This window comes from Cotesia glomerata, linkage group LG6 (assembly GCF_020080835.1).
Source record: "Cotesia glomerata isolate CgM1 linkage group LG6, MPM_Cglom_v2.3, whole genome shotgun sequence".
Taxonomy (NCBI): domain Eukaryota; kingdom Metazoa; phylum Arthropoda; class Insecta; order Hymenoptera; family Braconidae; genus Cotesia; species Cotesia glomerata.
The window spans coordinates 15,629,013-15,642,741 of record NC_058163.1 but is presented as its reverse complement, the minus strand read 5'-3'; the positions used below and the strand labels follow the sequence as shown (position 1 = coordinate 15,642,741).

Below are 13,729 nucleotides of genomic sequence, written 5' to 3'. Positions count from 1 at the left end.
CTGAGATCAAGATTAACATCGAGATCTAAATCACGATCAAGATCAAGATCGAGATCAAGATGGTAATCGTGATCTAAATCTTGATCTTGATGTCAATCCCGATCTAGATCAGGAGGAACAAGGTCTAGAATACATCGAGATCGAGATCCAAGATCTAGATCAGGATTAATATTAATCTCAAGATCTATATCACCATCTAAATCAAGATTCAGATCCAGTCGTAGGCGAAGATCTAGATTTAGATCGAGATCAAGTTCTAGATTAGCATCATAACTTAGATCTAGATGTAGATCTACATCAACTAGATCGAGAATAGATTATCGATCTAGATCTAGATTATCACGATCAAGTAGGCGAAATGTCTTCGAAAGGTTCTGGGTTCGAACCCCAGTCCGAGCTATCTAATAATTTTTTCTCACATTTTCTATAAACTCACATTAATGAGATGATCCTTTCCACATTCCTTTCTCAATTCTTTCCTACCAATATCCTGTTGCGTAAATGTGGAAAGTTTCAGGTAATAATTGCAGAACTCCTATTCTTCCCCCCTACACAGCATTATTTAGATTTATAAAATAAACTAAATCAGGATCAAGATCATAATCTACATCTACAAGATTTAGATGACGACTCCATTACCAAAATCAAGATCGAGATCAACAGAATTATGACATAGATTTAGATCTAGATCAACAAAATTAAGAGATTAATATCTGGATCAACGTCATCAAGATCGAAATCAGGATTGTAATCATGATCTAGATGTCGAACTCGATTGACAAGATTGAAATTTAAATCAACAAAATCACAATCTTGATCTAGATCAGGATAGATAGAGATGTCAATGAGATCGACGAGATAGATATTGATCCTGATCGAGAGCTTGATCTTGATCGTGATCCTAATCTAGATCTTGATCTTGATCCAGATCAGGATTAAGATCAACATCAAGATCCAGATCAGGATAAGATCAAGATCAAGATCAGATCTAGATTCAAAAAATTGAGATCTAGATTATTAAGATCCCGATATAGATCTAGATCTAGATGAAAGAAATTAAGAGCCAGAGCCAAAATGATAATATAAAACTAGATCTAGAATATTATGATCAAGATCTAGTAGAGCCCTTGATGATTTAGATCTTGATCAGGATTTTGATCTAGATTATGATCTTGATGGAGTGATTTTCTGAAGTTATTAATAATCTATTATTAATATATCTAAGCGTGACGAGACGACTAAACTGCCTCTCGATAAGACAGTATCTGCTTCAGAATTTTACAGCTTTAGGATTATGGAGCGTGAGAATGAAGTGTGCTATTTATTGCGATTCCGCAATCTTTTAAATCAATTTTTAGTTGACATGTACGCAAAAATTGAGACTGAAAGACTTAACTATATTCGTAACAACCAAAAAAAACTGAGAAGTGAGGAATACGTTCACTTGAAAGATGCATTGTCAAAAAATGATGAACAATTATCAACAATTATCAGCTTTTGAGTGAAGGTCAACAGTCTTATGATTGACATGACATCGTAGCGAGGGTTTTCAATGTGAAAGTGAAACATATGATAAAACTTCTTACAGTAGGTCGTATCTTTGGTGACACAAGGTGTCACATGTACACCATAGAATGGCAAAAACGTGGACTCCCTCATGTTCATATTCTATTATGGTTAGAAGAGAAAATGAGACCAGAGTCTATTGACCAAATTATCTGCGCTGAGTTACCTGATCCAGACATAAATCCAGATCTTTATCAATTTATCAAGACAACTATGGTTCACGGTCCATGTGGATCTTTCAACTTAAAATCACCCTGTATGGTTGATGGTTAGTGCACAAAAAATTTCCCAAAGGAATTTTTAAAAGAAACTCAAACAGGAGATGACAGATATCCCAAGTATCGTAGACGATCACCAGCAGACGGAGGAAAAACTTTCAAACTTAACGGAGTTGAAATCGACAACCGATGGATAGTGCCGTATAATCCAGTTCTATCCCATACCTTCGGGACTCATGTTAATGTTGAGAGTTGTAACTCCGTAAAAGCCATAAAATCTAATTATTTAAATAAAGGATCTGACCAAACATCGTTTACCGTTCAGGATTTTGATGAGGTGACGAAGTACCAGGCGGGACGTTACATCAGTAGCTCTGAAGCAGTCTGGCGAATATTTCGTTTTCCTATTCATGACAGGTTTCCTTCGGTGATGCATCTTGCTGTACATCTTGAAAATGGTCAAAGAATTTATTTTACTGAGCAAGATGTGATTGACAAAGTAATTAATCCAAAAAAAACAACACTAATGACTTTTTTTGAGCTATGCCAAGTTGATGACTTTGCAAAAACTCTTTTGTATGTTGAAGTTCCAGCTTATTACGTATGGAAAAATAACCGCTTCGATAGAAGAAAAAAGGTAAGGTTGTTTCAGGTTATTTAGGAGTCAAGAAAGATCAAGTTTTAGGTAGAGTTTATACCGTGCATCCCGGAAATACTGAATGTTATCACCTGAGTCTATTCCTACATGAGATTCGAGGTCCTACATCATTTTCTTCTTTGAAAACGTAGGCAATTTTTTTTCAAGACGGCCCAAGCCTTGTATTTTGGTTCTTTAAGGCTTGTCACGAGCTTCGTTTTTCGGTTTTCAAAGCCTTCGGACATAGTTATCATCTTAGACTCCCATGCTTTATGAAGTCATTCTTTTCTCCCTGGGATCGCTTTTGTTTAATGATGAGATTGATCGAATCTAAATCTTGATCCTGTTGTTGTAGATGTCTATCGTGTAGATTTATATCTAGATCTGTTAATATATGATCTAGATCTTGATTTTGTTGATCTAGATCTTGATCTTGTTGATCTAGATCTTTATCTAGATAGAGATCTAGATCTTTATCTAGATAGAGATCTTGATCTTGTTTATCGAGATCAAGATCTAGATCATGAATTTCTTTATCTAGATCATCAAGATCAAAATCTAGATCTAGATTAACAAGATCATGATCAAGATCTAGTTCTAGATCAACAAGAAAAAAATTTAGAACTAGATCATCAAGATCTATATTTACAAATCTAGAACTAGATCTACAAGATGGACATCTACAACAACAAAATTACGATTTAGATTCGATCAATCTCATCATCGAACACAAGCGATCCCAGGTAGAAAAGAATGATTTGACAAGGCTTTGGAGTCTAGGATGATAACTATGTTCCAATGCTTTGAAAACCAAAAAACTCGGGACAACCGAAGGAAACCAATTTACAATCTCGTTGATCCAGATCTAGATCTTGTTGATCTAAATCTATATCTTGATCTTGTTGATCTAGATCTTGATCTTGGTCTTGTTGATCTATATTTTGATCTTGTTCTTGTTGATCTAAATTTTGATCTTGTTCTTGTTGATTTAGATAATCAAATTAAGATGGAAAGATAAACAAATTCCAGATTTAGATCTAGATAAAGATCTAGATCAACAAGATAAAGATATAGATCAACAATATCAAGATTTAGATCAACAAGATCTAATTCATGAAGATCTATATTAACAGATCTAGATCTAGATCTACACGATAGACATCTACAACAAGAGGATCAAGATTTAGGTTTGAATAATCTCATCATCGAACACAAGCGATTCCAGGGAGAGAAAAATGACCACAAGGCTTGAGAGTCTAGGATGATAACTATGTCCGAAAGCTTTGAAAGTCAAAAAACGAAGCTCGGAACAAGCCTAAGGGATTCAAAATACAAGGCTTGAGCCGAGTTTTGAAAAAAAATTGCCCATATGTTCCTGATCTAGATCTTTATGTTATCCTGCTTTAGATGTTGATCTTAATTTAGATCGAGATCTTACTCTAGATCTTAATCTGAATCATGATCTAGATCAAAACCCTGATCTAGATCTAATTCTATATTATCATCTTGTGAATCTAGCTCGTAATCTCTTTCATCTAGATCTAGATCTATTTTAAGATCTTAATAATTTAGATCTTGACTTTTTTAATTTAGATCTGAACTTGATCTTATACTGGATCAAGATCTCAATCAGGATCAATATCTTCATCTCGTCGATCTCATTGACATCTAGATCTTGATTTTGATCCTCATCTAGATCTTGATTTTGGTCCTGATCATGATCTAGATCTTAATTTTGATCCTGATCCTGATATAGATCTTTATTTTGATCCCGATCTAGTTCTTGATCCCAATCTAGATCTTGATCTTAATCCCAATGTAGATCTCTATTTTGATCCTGATCTTGATCCTGATATAGATCTCGATCTTGTACCTAATCTAGATTTTGATCTTGATCTTCATCCTGATATAGATCCTGATCTAAATCATGATTTTGATCTAGATCGAAATTGTAATTTTGTTGATTTAGAACTCAATCTTGTTAATATAGTTCGACATCTAGATCATGATCTCAATCCTGATTTCGATCTTGATGTCGCTGATACAGATATAAATTTATATCTTAATTTCGTTGATCTAGATCTAATTCTGTCATAATTTTGTCGATCTAGATCTTGATTTTGGTAATGGGTCGTCATTTAAATCTTGTTGATCTAGATCTTGATCTTGATCCTGATTGAGATTATTTTGTAAATCTAAATAATTCTGTGTAGCGGGAAAGAATAGGAGTTCTGCAATTATTACGTGAAGCTTTCCACATTTACGCAACACAATATTGGTAGGAGAGGATTGGGAAAAGAATGTGAAAATAATCATCTTATTAATGTGAGTTTATAGAATATCTGAGAAAAAATTATTAGATAGCTCGAACTGGGGTTCGAACCCAGAACCTTCCAAGACATTTCGCCTTCTTGATCGTGATAATCTCGATTTATTCTCGATCTAGTTGATGTAGATCGACACATAGATCTTAATTATAATGCTGATCTAGTACTGGATCTCGATCACAATCAAGATCTTTAACTAGGACTGGATCTCGATCTAAATCTAGATTTTCATCTACGACTGGATCTGAATCTTGATTTTGATGCTGATCTAGATCTTGATCTTGATCTCGAACTATTCTATTCTAAACTATTCTACACCTTGTTCCTGATCTAGATCAGGATTAACATCAAGCAAGATAAATCTAAGTCACGATCTAAATCTTGATCTCAGTTAGTTGAAGATCGAGATTCAGAACAAGATCCAGTCCTTAATAAATATCTAGATTTAGATCGAGACTCCTAGTTCTCAGGATCATGTTGATGAACTAGATGTACATCTAGAACAAGAATAGATCTAGATCTAGATCACAAGATCAACATCTAGATGTAAATCTAGACTAACAACATCTAGATGTCTACTACATTACAAAAATCGAGATCTAGATCGACAAGGTTGTGATATAGATCTAGATCTAGTTCAACAAAATAAAGACATATATTGAAATCTAGATCGACAAGATTAAGATATAGATTTATATCTAGATCAACAATATCGAGATCCAGATCAGGATCAAGATCAAGATACAGATCTAGATCTAGATCTTGATCTAGATCAAGATCTAGTTCAAGATGTAGATCAAGATCTAGTTCAAGATTAAGATTGATGTAGAACAGTATTAAGAATAAGATCTAGATGTAGATCTAGATCAACAAGATTGTGATATAGATCTAGAGATAGTTCAACAAAATTAAGATGTAGATTTAGATCTAGATCAACAAGATTAAGATATAGATTAATATCTAGATCAATGAAATCAAGTTCGAATCAGGATCATGATCATCAAATACGTTTAAATCTAGTTTACCAAGATCGAGATCTAGATCAACAAAATCAAGATCTTATTCAAGTTCAAGATCAAGATGAGGATTAAGATCAAATAGATCAAGTTATATGAATAACTTGATCTATTTGCTTTGATGTAAATTTCGATGTTTAACGGTCGAAACTGTCTATTTTTTAACTTTGCTGCTATGGGCTCCAAATGTTAAAAAATAGTCCAAAACGATAGTATTTGATGTCCTGAACATTAAAATAACATCAATTTCGCAAAAATTAAAAGCTGTATTTTTCGATGTTCTGTGGACTATAAAACTCTGCTCCTATAGGAATTAGTAGCTCGAAAATAGTCTAGTTTGTCTAGAAAATAGGTCATTGGTCAGAAGTTATAGGACATAGGTAACAGGTCTCTTGGGTCATAGGACGTATGTTGCAGGTTTAAAGAGTATATTACACTTAGGGAAGAAAATATGAAATTTTTTAGATCACATAGCAAGTACTTGATCCAATTAAGTACAAATAGTAAAATCCATCGATTATTTCTACATTAATCTGTGTTGGCTCAGAAACTTCGACGTTTGAGTTCAATGCTTTTGCTAATGTTGACTTCTTATCAGTTTTAAACATTCCACCATCATACGAGAAAAGAGCTAGTGGCATCGGTGCGAGTGGAAAGGTTAAACAGAATTCTATATTATTTTTCTTGTTATGCTGACCGCCAATAATCGCCCAAAAATGTCTCGCTCCATCTTTAATAAAACTTTCTTATTTTTATCTTTGTTTTTTAGAACTTTATTGATACACTCTGATGCAATATTAAAAATTTTATTCCGAGATATGGGTTTTTCAAATCTTCCAGGAACTGAGCTACATTCGGAAATAAAATTTAATATTTGTCGATTACCTTCGTCTTTAATATTTATTAGAAAACTGGTAACATTTTCTGGTGCCGCTCTGCCTGTTGAAATATTGAATAAAATATTCTTATCAATTCTTCTAACCCGTTATCACCTATTCGGTCATTTTTATGCTAGTATAAATCTAATTTCAAGTGGATGGAAATTTCCATCTTCACTAACGATATGAGACAATTCGTCTTCGGATAGTTAGGTCGATCGGTAACCATCGAACTTGAACACTAGTTAGCTGGTGAATGCTAGTATCTGTTCGACTATATGTTAAGTATTAACGATGGAAAGCTACTGAGAATAAAGGGCAACTTTTTGAAAAAAATCCATGAAAAATTAACCAAGCCAGGAATCGAACCTGGATCTCCCCGATTACATGTCAGGATGCTTTTACCAGTTAAGCTACCGGGTCATTCTCCACTTACTTTCTCTCAGTATACACTTAATTCTCAGTAATTGTCAATACTATGCTACCTCCTCCCTTTAAACTCCAACTACGATATAAACTGTAGTACTTCTGTTTCCATTTTCTAGGCGCTTTTATATTTTTAAACTTTTTATTAATTTTATCAACCGTGATTTATTATAATTCTTCTAACCCGTTATCACCTATTCGGTCATTTTTATGCTAGTATAAATCTAATTTCAAGTGGATGGAAATTTCCATCTTCACTAACGATTTGAGACAATTCGTCTTCGGATAGTTAGGTCGATGGGTAACCATCGAACTTGAACACTAGTTAGCTGGTGAATGTAAATTCTTATCAATATTATCTTCGAATGGATTCATCGTATTATTTATTGCCTGAATTATACTTTGGAGACTTTTTTGATCTTTGCTGATTCTGTATTCTGTAAACAATATGATGTATCGTCTTTTTTTGACAGGCCAATATTTTCTTTTAGAGTTGTTAAAATTTTTGTTCTCATGCTGCGATTTAGAGCCCATCGTTGTCGAGCTGATATTGCTTCCACCGCAAGATTGTTCGCTAATTCATTGCTAGCATCAGCGTTTATTGTTTGCTCTCGTGTTAAATCAACGGGTGATCTCGAAAAATTCGCTGCAGTACGCCGGACTCTGAATGCTCCTCGTCGAAATTCTGATACCAAAGGCGAATTTTCCGAATACAGTCTGACCGAATTGTTTACATATAAAGGCCCCATCTGGCATAGTTTGGTTGGTTAAGTCCAAAGAATAAATCACAAATATTGAAAATCGAATCAATATACAATTCATTGTTGCATGCGCGTATACTTCTTGAAAAACGGAGAAATAAATTAACGAATTCGCAGTATAAATAATAGTATTGAGCAGTATTCACTTTATCGCCAGCTAAAGTTTGTCTGCAGAACTCTTTATACCCTTCAACTAATATATTTAAAATCTGTGGAAATTCGATAGCATCATTAACGTTAGATGTTAATGATGTTATATTAAACAATTCAGTTTCCCTTGTTGTCTATAATAAATTTTCCAACATTTCCAAAGATACATTAGTTGTTGATAAATACTGTTGAAAGTGTAGCGTTTGTAAAGCAGCAGCAGTTAGCGGATGTAAACGCTTGCATCGATTAAAATGCTTACCATCCACAAAGCTGTTAGTCGAACCACCAGCTAATACTTCAGCTTGAACAAGAATTTTAACCAATTTGCAGGAATCTATGAATTTCCCTATAGCTTTTAAAAATGCCATCTGCATGTGAAAAGCACCCAAATTGATAAAAATATTATCAAATTTGGGATGTTCTTTTTCCTGGATTTGCATTGCCATTTTAGCAATAGCTAAATCATATGTTACAATAATCCGTTCTTGGTTACATTGTTCTGCAATTTCATTGGCCATGATCAGTGTTTCATTCACTACAGCATACGAGGTGGGAAAAGAGTTAATTGGTGAGAGACATTCTATTTTCTGGATTTCACTGAGATCGGTTAATATTCTACAGTTAAAACCTAACCACGAGGGAATTGAATCTTGACCAAGTAACGACATAACCCATAAAATATCTTTACTTTTTGCTATTTCAGTGACGCCTTTGCAAATTTCGATTGTATTAGTGATTGAATCCACTTCAAGCATCTTCATAGTTACTGCCGGTTTGTAGTACGAAGCTCGAATATCTCGTGAGATTCCAATGAACTGTCTTCTTTTTCGCGAAGGCTCGTGATCTTCTTCATTGTTATGAATCTCAGGTGTTGAAGCTCTCATCGGTTTAAGCTAAGAATCTTCGTTTTGGGGATTGAAAAATTGGTAAACAATTCCAACTGTGTTATGCATGGTATCTTTTCCTGAATTCGTGTCGACAAAGCGATCGAAATTGTCGAAAGCTACACAAGTGCTACAGTTTGTTGTTCTGAGCCCGGGTGGTAGAACCTTGCTGTCTTGAACCGAAGTATACGTTATTTCTGTCTCAAAAGTTCTTCTGCCAAATTATAAGAAATTGTATGACCATATTTATTGAGCATCGTAATCACTTGACGAGAATTAGTTATTGATTTTAATGCTAAACCAAGGGTTAATTTTTTTGCTGGTTTACATGTGCCCTTACTGACTGCGTAAATTATATCACTGCAAATTGATATAACTTGTGTTGTAGCCTGGGTTGAGTTTTTCTCGGAAAAGTGAGGACCTTTAATAAGATTACACATAAAATCAAATAATAATAGTGGGATTTTACATTCCCCGCGAATGACGTGTTCTACTGTGAGGCGTTTAGGCAATGGCTTCGATTCAATTTTTTCGATACAGTTTCTCACGTGAAAAGAAACATCATCGAATTTCTCTTCGTTTTTTTTCTCCAGAAATTTTGTATTATTAGTCATAATTGAAACGTCGATGTCTGCTTTATATATTATTTTTTGATTACGCGGACCGTCCGATGCCTCAATTATTAAAGCATCACCAAATTTTTTAATAACTTTTTTTTCCAACATTTCAGATCTGTAATCCTCAATATCAACGAGATCGATTGTATTTTTTTTAAATTCTAATAATAGAGCTTGATATCTTAAAAATACTTGAGAGAAGTACATTACTCGATTATTTTTGATTATTTTATTTGAAATAAAATCGGCAATGCATTCGAAAGCTTCTTTATGCAGGTTTCGATAAGTATGCCAAGTGGAATCTGAATGATGATCATGACTTCGTTTTTCTTTCGTTAGAAAAGAAGCATAACAAGGTTTGTGATAAGCAATCGATGGATTAGTTAGATGTAAAAGAAGCTTACTATCACCTATGCTTTCTGCTACATTTTTTATTTTTTCACGAGCTTACGATTAATAGATGAAAAAGAATGAAAAAGAAATTTGTCATCAAGTAAGAAAAAATAATAAATGCAAAAGAAAAATATATAACATAGATAGAGTAATTTCTATTGTAAGAGCAATCTAATTCTGTACTTAAAAAATATTTAAATGATTCAATACCCAATAATAAAATCATTACCTCGTTAAAATCCTCAGAATTTGCAATATTTATTGTGTTATTTTCGTCATCTTCAAGAGCTGTTGTCTCTGGAAGTTCACTATGACTAGAATTAAGACTTCTTTAGGTTGTTGGGAGCTACAAGAATTACGATCAAGATGATTACGATCAAGATCAAGATCCATATCCAGTTTTAGATCAAGATCAAGTTCAGATCACGATTAAAAAAATCAAGATCTAGATTATTAAGATCTTAATATAGATCTAGATCTAGATGAAAGAGATTACGAGTTAGATTAAGAGTTAGATAATTAAGAGCTCGATTTACAAGATGATTATAGAACTAGATCTAGATAATGATCTTGATCTAGATCATGATCCAGATTAAGATCTAGAGTAAGATCTCAATGTAGATCTAGATCTAGATCAGGATTTTGATCTAAATTAAGATCAACTTCTAAAAAAGGATAACATAAAGATCTAGTTCAGGAACATATGGGCAATTCTTTTTCAAGACTCGGCCCAAGCCTTGTAGTTTGGTTCCCTTAGGCTTTTCCCGAGCTTCGTTTTTTGGTTTTCAAAGCATTGGGACAAGTTATTATCCTAGACTCCCAAGCCTTGTGGAGTCATTCTTTTCTCCCTGGGATTGCTTGCGTTCGATGATGAGATTAATCGAATCTAAATCTTGATCCTGTTATTGTATATGTCTCTCGTGTAGATCTAGATCTAGATCTGTTAATATAGATCTTGATTTTGTTGATCTAGATCAAGATCTTGTTGATCTGTTTATCTTTATATTATATCAAGATCTTGTTGATCTTTACATTATATCAAGATCTTGTTGATCTTTATATTATATCAAGATCTTGTTGATCTAGATCTAGATAGAGATCTTGATCTTGTTTGTCGAGATATAGATTTTGAATTTGTTTATCTAGATCTTCAATTTATCTAGATCATCAAGACCAAATCTAGATCTATATCAGCAAGATTAAGATTTAGATAAACAAGATCAAGATCTAGAATTAGATCATCAGAATCCAGATCTAGATCATGAAAATCTATATAAACAGATCTAGATCATAAATCTATATTAACAGATCTGGATCTACAAGCTAGACATCTACAACAACAAGATCAAGATTTAGTTTCGATCAATCTCATCACCGAACACAAACGATCTTTATTCGATTCCTGAACATGATCAAGACCTTGATTTCGTAAAATTAAGAAGTTTAATATTTAGACTTCTACTGTTGATAGTGGAACTGTTGATTGTGTAACTTTGCTCCTAGGGTTTAGAAAGTTCTTGGATAATCTCACTCGCTTTTGTTCGACCTCCTTTGGTGAACTTTTCCTATACATGATTAAATCTTAATTTCGAAAAATTCGAAAGTCGAATTTTACAATGTTCTAGTCATTCAATGATTTACTGTCATATTTGTCCTATTTGTCCATGACCAACTTTGATATATGTGAACTTTGACCTATGACCTTCGACCAACGTGACCTATGACCGCTGAGTGTATATGAAAGTCGACCTGTAACACACATGGAATGTGAATGTATTCCGTACATATTTGTTATTTGTATAGGGTTTCATATTCGTTATTAGTATAGTAATCATATATTAGTATAGTAATCACATATTTGTTATTAGTATAGTAAAAGTTTTGATTCATAAAAAGTTTCTTGAACGGAATAAAATTGTTTTTTCACTCGTCGGGCAGAAAGCGTCATTTTTCGGCCCGCTGCGCTAAATGAAAGTGCTGCTTCCTGCCTTTTCGAGCGAAGAAATAGTCTATACCCCGCGGGAAGTAAATAAGAAAGCTTGGCTTTGCCTCGGCCGACAATTACATAGGATCTGAGAAATTTCTCATTTTACTTCCCTAAGTGTGTAATATACTATTTAAACCTACGACATACGTCCAATGACCCAAGAGACCTGTTACCTATGTCCTATGACTTCTGACCAATAACCTATTTTCTAGACAATCTAGACTATTTTCGAGCTACTCATGCTCATAGAAGCGAAATTACGGTCATAATAATGTTTACGTCATTAAATACAGTAGATTTAGATTATTTCTTAACGTTTAAACCTATATCAGCAAAGTTAAAAAATAGACAGTTTTGACCGTAAAACATCGAAATTTAAACCAATTCAAATAGATCGAGTTATTGATCTATCTGATCTTGATCTTCATCTTGATCTTAAACGTGAATCAGATCATGATTTTGTCGATCTAGATCTCAATCTTTGTAATCTAGATTTACACGTAGATCATGATCATGATCCTGATTCGAACTTGATTTCATTGATCTAAATATAAATCTATATCTTAATCTATTTGATCTAGGTCTAAATCTACGTCTTAATTTTGTTAAACTAGATCTAAATCACAATCTTGTTGATCTAGATCTTGATTTTTGTAATGTAGTCGACATCTAGATGTTGTTAGTCTAGATCTACATCTAGATCTTGATATTGTGATCTAGATCTAGATCTAGATCTATTCTCCATCTTGTTCTAGATCAACATCTAGTTCTTTAACATGATCCTGGGGATTGAGTCTCGATTTAAATCTAGCTATCTATTTAGGACTGGATCTTGTTCTAAATCTAGATCTTCCATTAACTGGATCCTGATCTAAATCTTGGTCTTGATCATGATCTAGATCTAAATCCTGATCAATATCTTGATCTTGTAACATGGCTCTTTACCGTAAGATGGACGGTGGCATTGTTTGCTCGGTGGGTCTTATATACGGAACTGAATAAAGTAGTCAGTACTTATCTCGGATAGCTTAACTGGTAGAGCCCTTGGCGCGTAACCGAGAGATCTGGGTTCGATTCCCAGTCTGGGCTGTCTGATTATTTTTCAATTACGGAAAAATTCCCACTGAGTAGGTCCCCCCTTTCCCCTATCCGTTCGTTCCCAACACTTAAAATTTGCATTAATTTGGCACCTAGATCAAGATCTTGTTGATCTAGATCTAGATCTAGATATGGATCTTGATGATCTAGATCTAGATCTTGATCGTCATCGTCTAGATCTAGTTCTATATTATTTAATTTTTATTGTTGAATTATCATCTTCTGAATCTAGTTCTAATCTCTTTTATCTCGATCTTGATCTATATTAAGAACTTTACGATATAGATCTGGATCTCGACGATCATTGTGTTGATCTGGTTCTATGTTATTATCTTCTGAATCTAGATCTCAATCCCTGTGATCTAGATCTCGATCTATATTAAGATTTTAATAATGTAGATCTGGATTTTCTTGATCTAGATCTTGATCTTCATCGTGATCATAATCTAGATCTTGATCTTGATCCAGATCAGGAACATATCGGCCAATAGGCCATTTTTCTTTAAGTAGGCGCAAGCCTTGTATTTTTGTTCCTTAGGCTTGTCCCAAGCTTCGTTTTTTGGTTTTCAAAGAATTGGTACATAGTTATCATCCGAGGTTTGTCCAAGACTTGTCAAGGCATTCTTTTCTACCTCGGATCGCTTGTGTTCGATGATGATTGATAGAATCTAAATCTTGATCATGTTGTTGTAGATGTTTATTTTGTAGATCTAGATCTAGATCTGTCAATATAGATCGTGATGATCTTGATCTAGATCTAGATCTTGTCGA

General features: G+C 33.7%; 2 protein-coding genes across 2 annotated transcripts; one reads left to right on the top strand and one right to left on the bottom strand.

The window, feature by feature from the left end:
• The first annotated feature begins 1,294 nt into the window (after positions 1-1,294).
• On the top strand, positions 1,295-2,425 carry LOC123267994. The gene is made up of 4 exons (XM_044732878.1): positions 1,295-1,427; positions 1,589-1,834; positions 1,886-2,283; positions 2,372-2,425. Exons 1-4 carry the CDS (start codon positions 1,295-1,297, stop codon positions 2,423-2,425), a joined length of 831 nt encoding a protein of 276 aa, XP_044588813.1.
• Positions 2,426-2,671: 246 nt separating this feature from the next.
• LOC123267993 (FK506-binding protein 4-like) lies at positions 2,672-6,405 on the bottom strand. Its single transcript, XM_044732877.1, has 3 exons — positions 6,246-6,405; positions 3,241-3,400; positions 2,672-3,101 (listed from the first exon to the last, which is right to left on the bottom strand). The coding sequence occupies exons 1-3, from the start codon at positions 6,403-6,405 to the stop codon at positions 2,672-2,674; spliced, it is 750 nt and encodes a 249-aa protein (XP_044588812.1).
• Between the last annotated feature and the right edge of the window lie 7,324 nt (positions 6,406-13,729).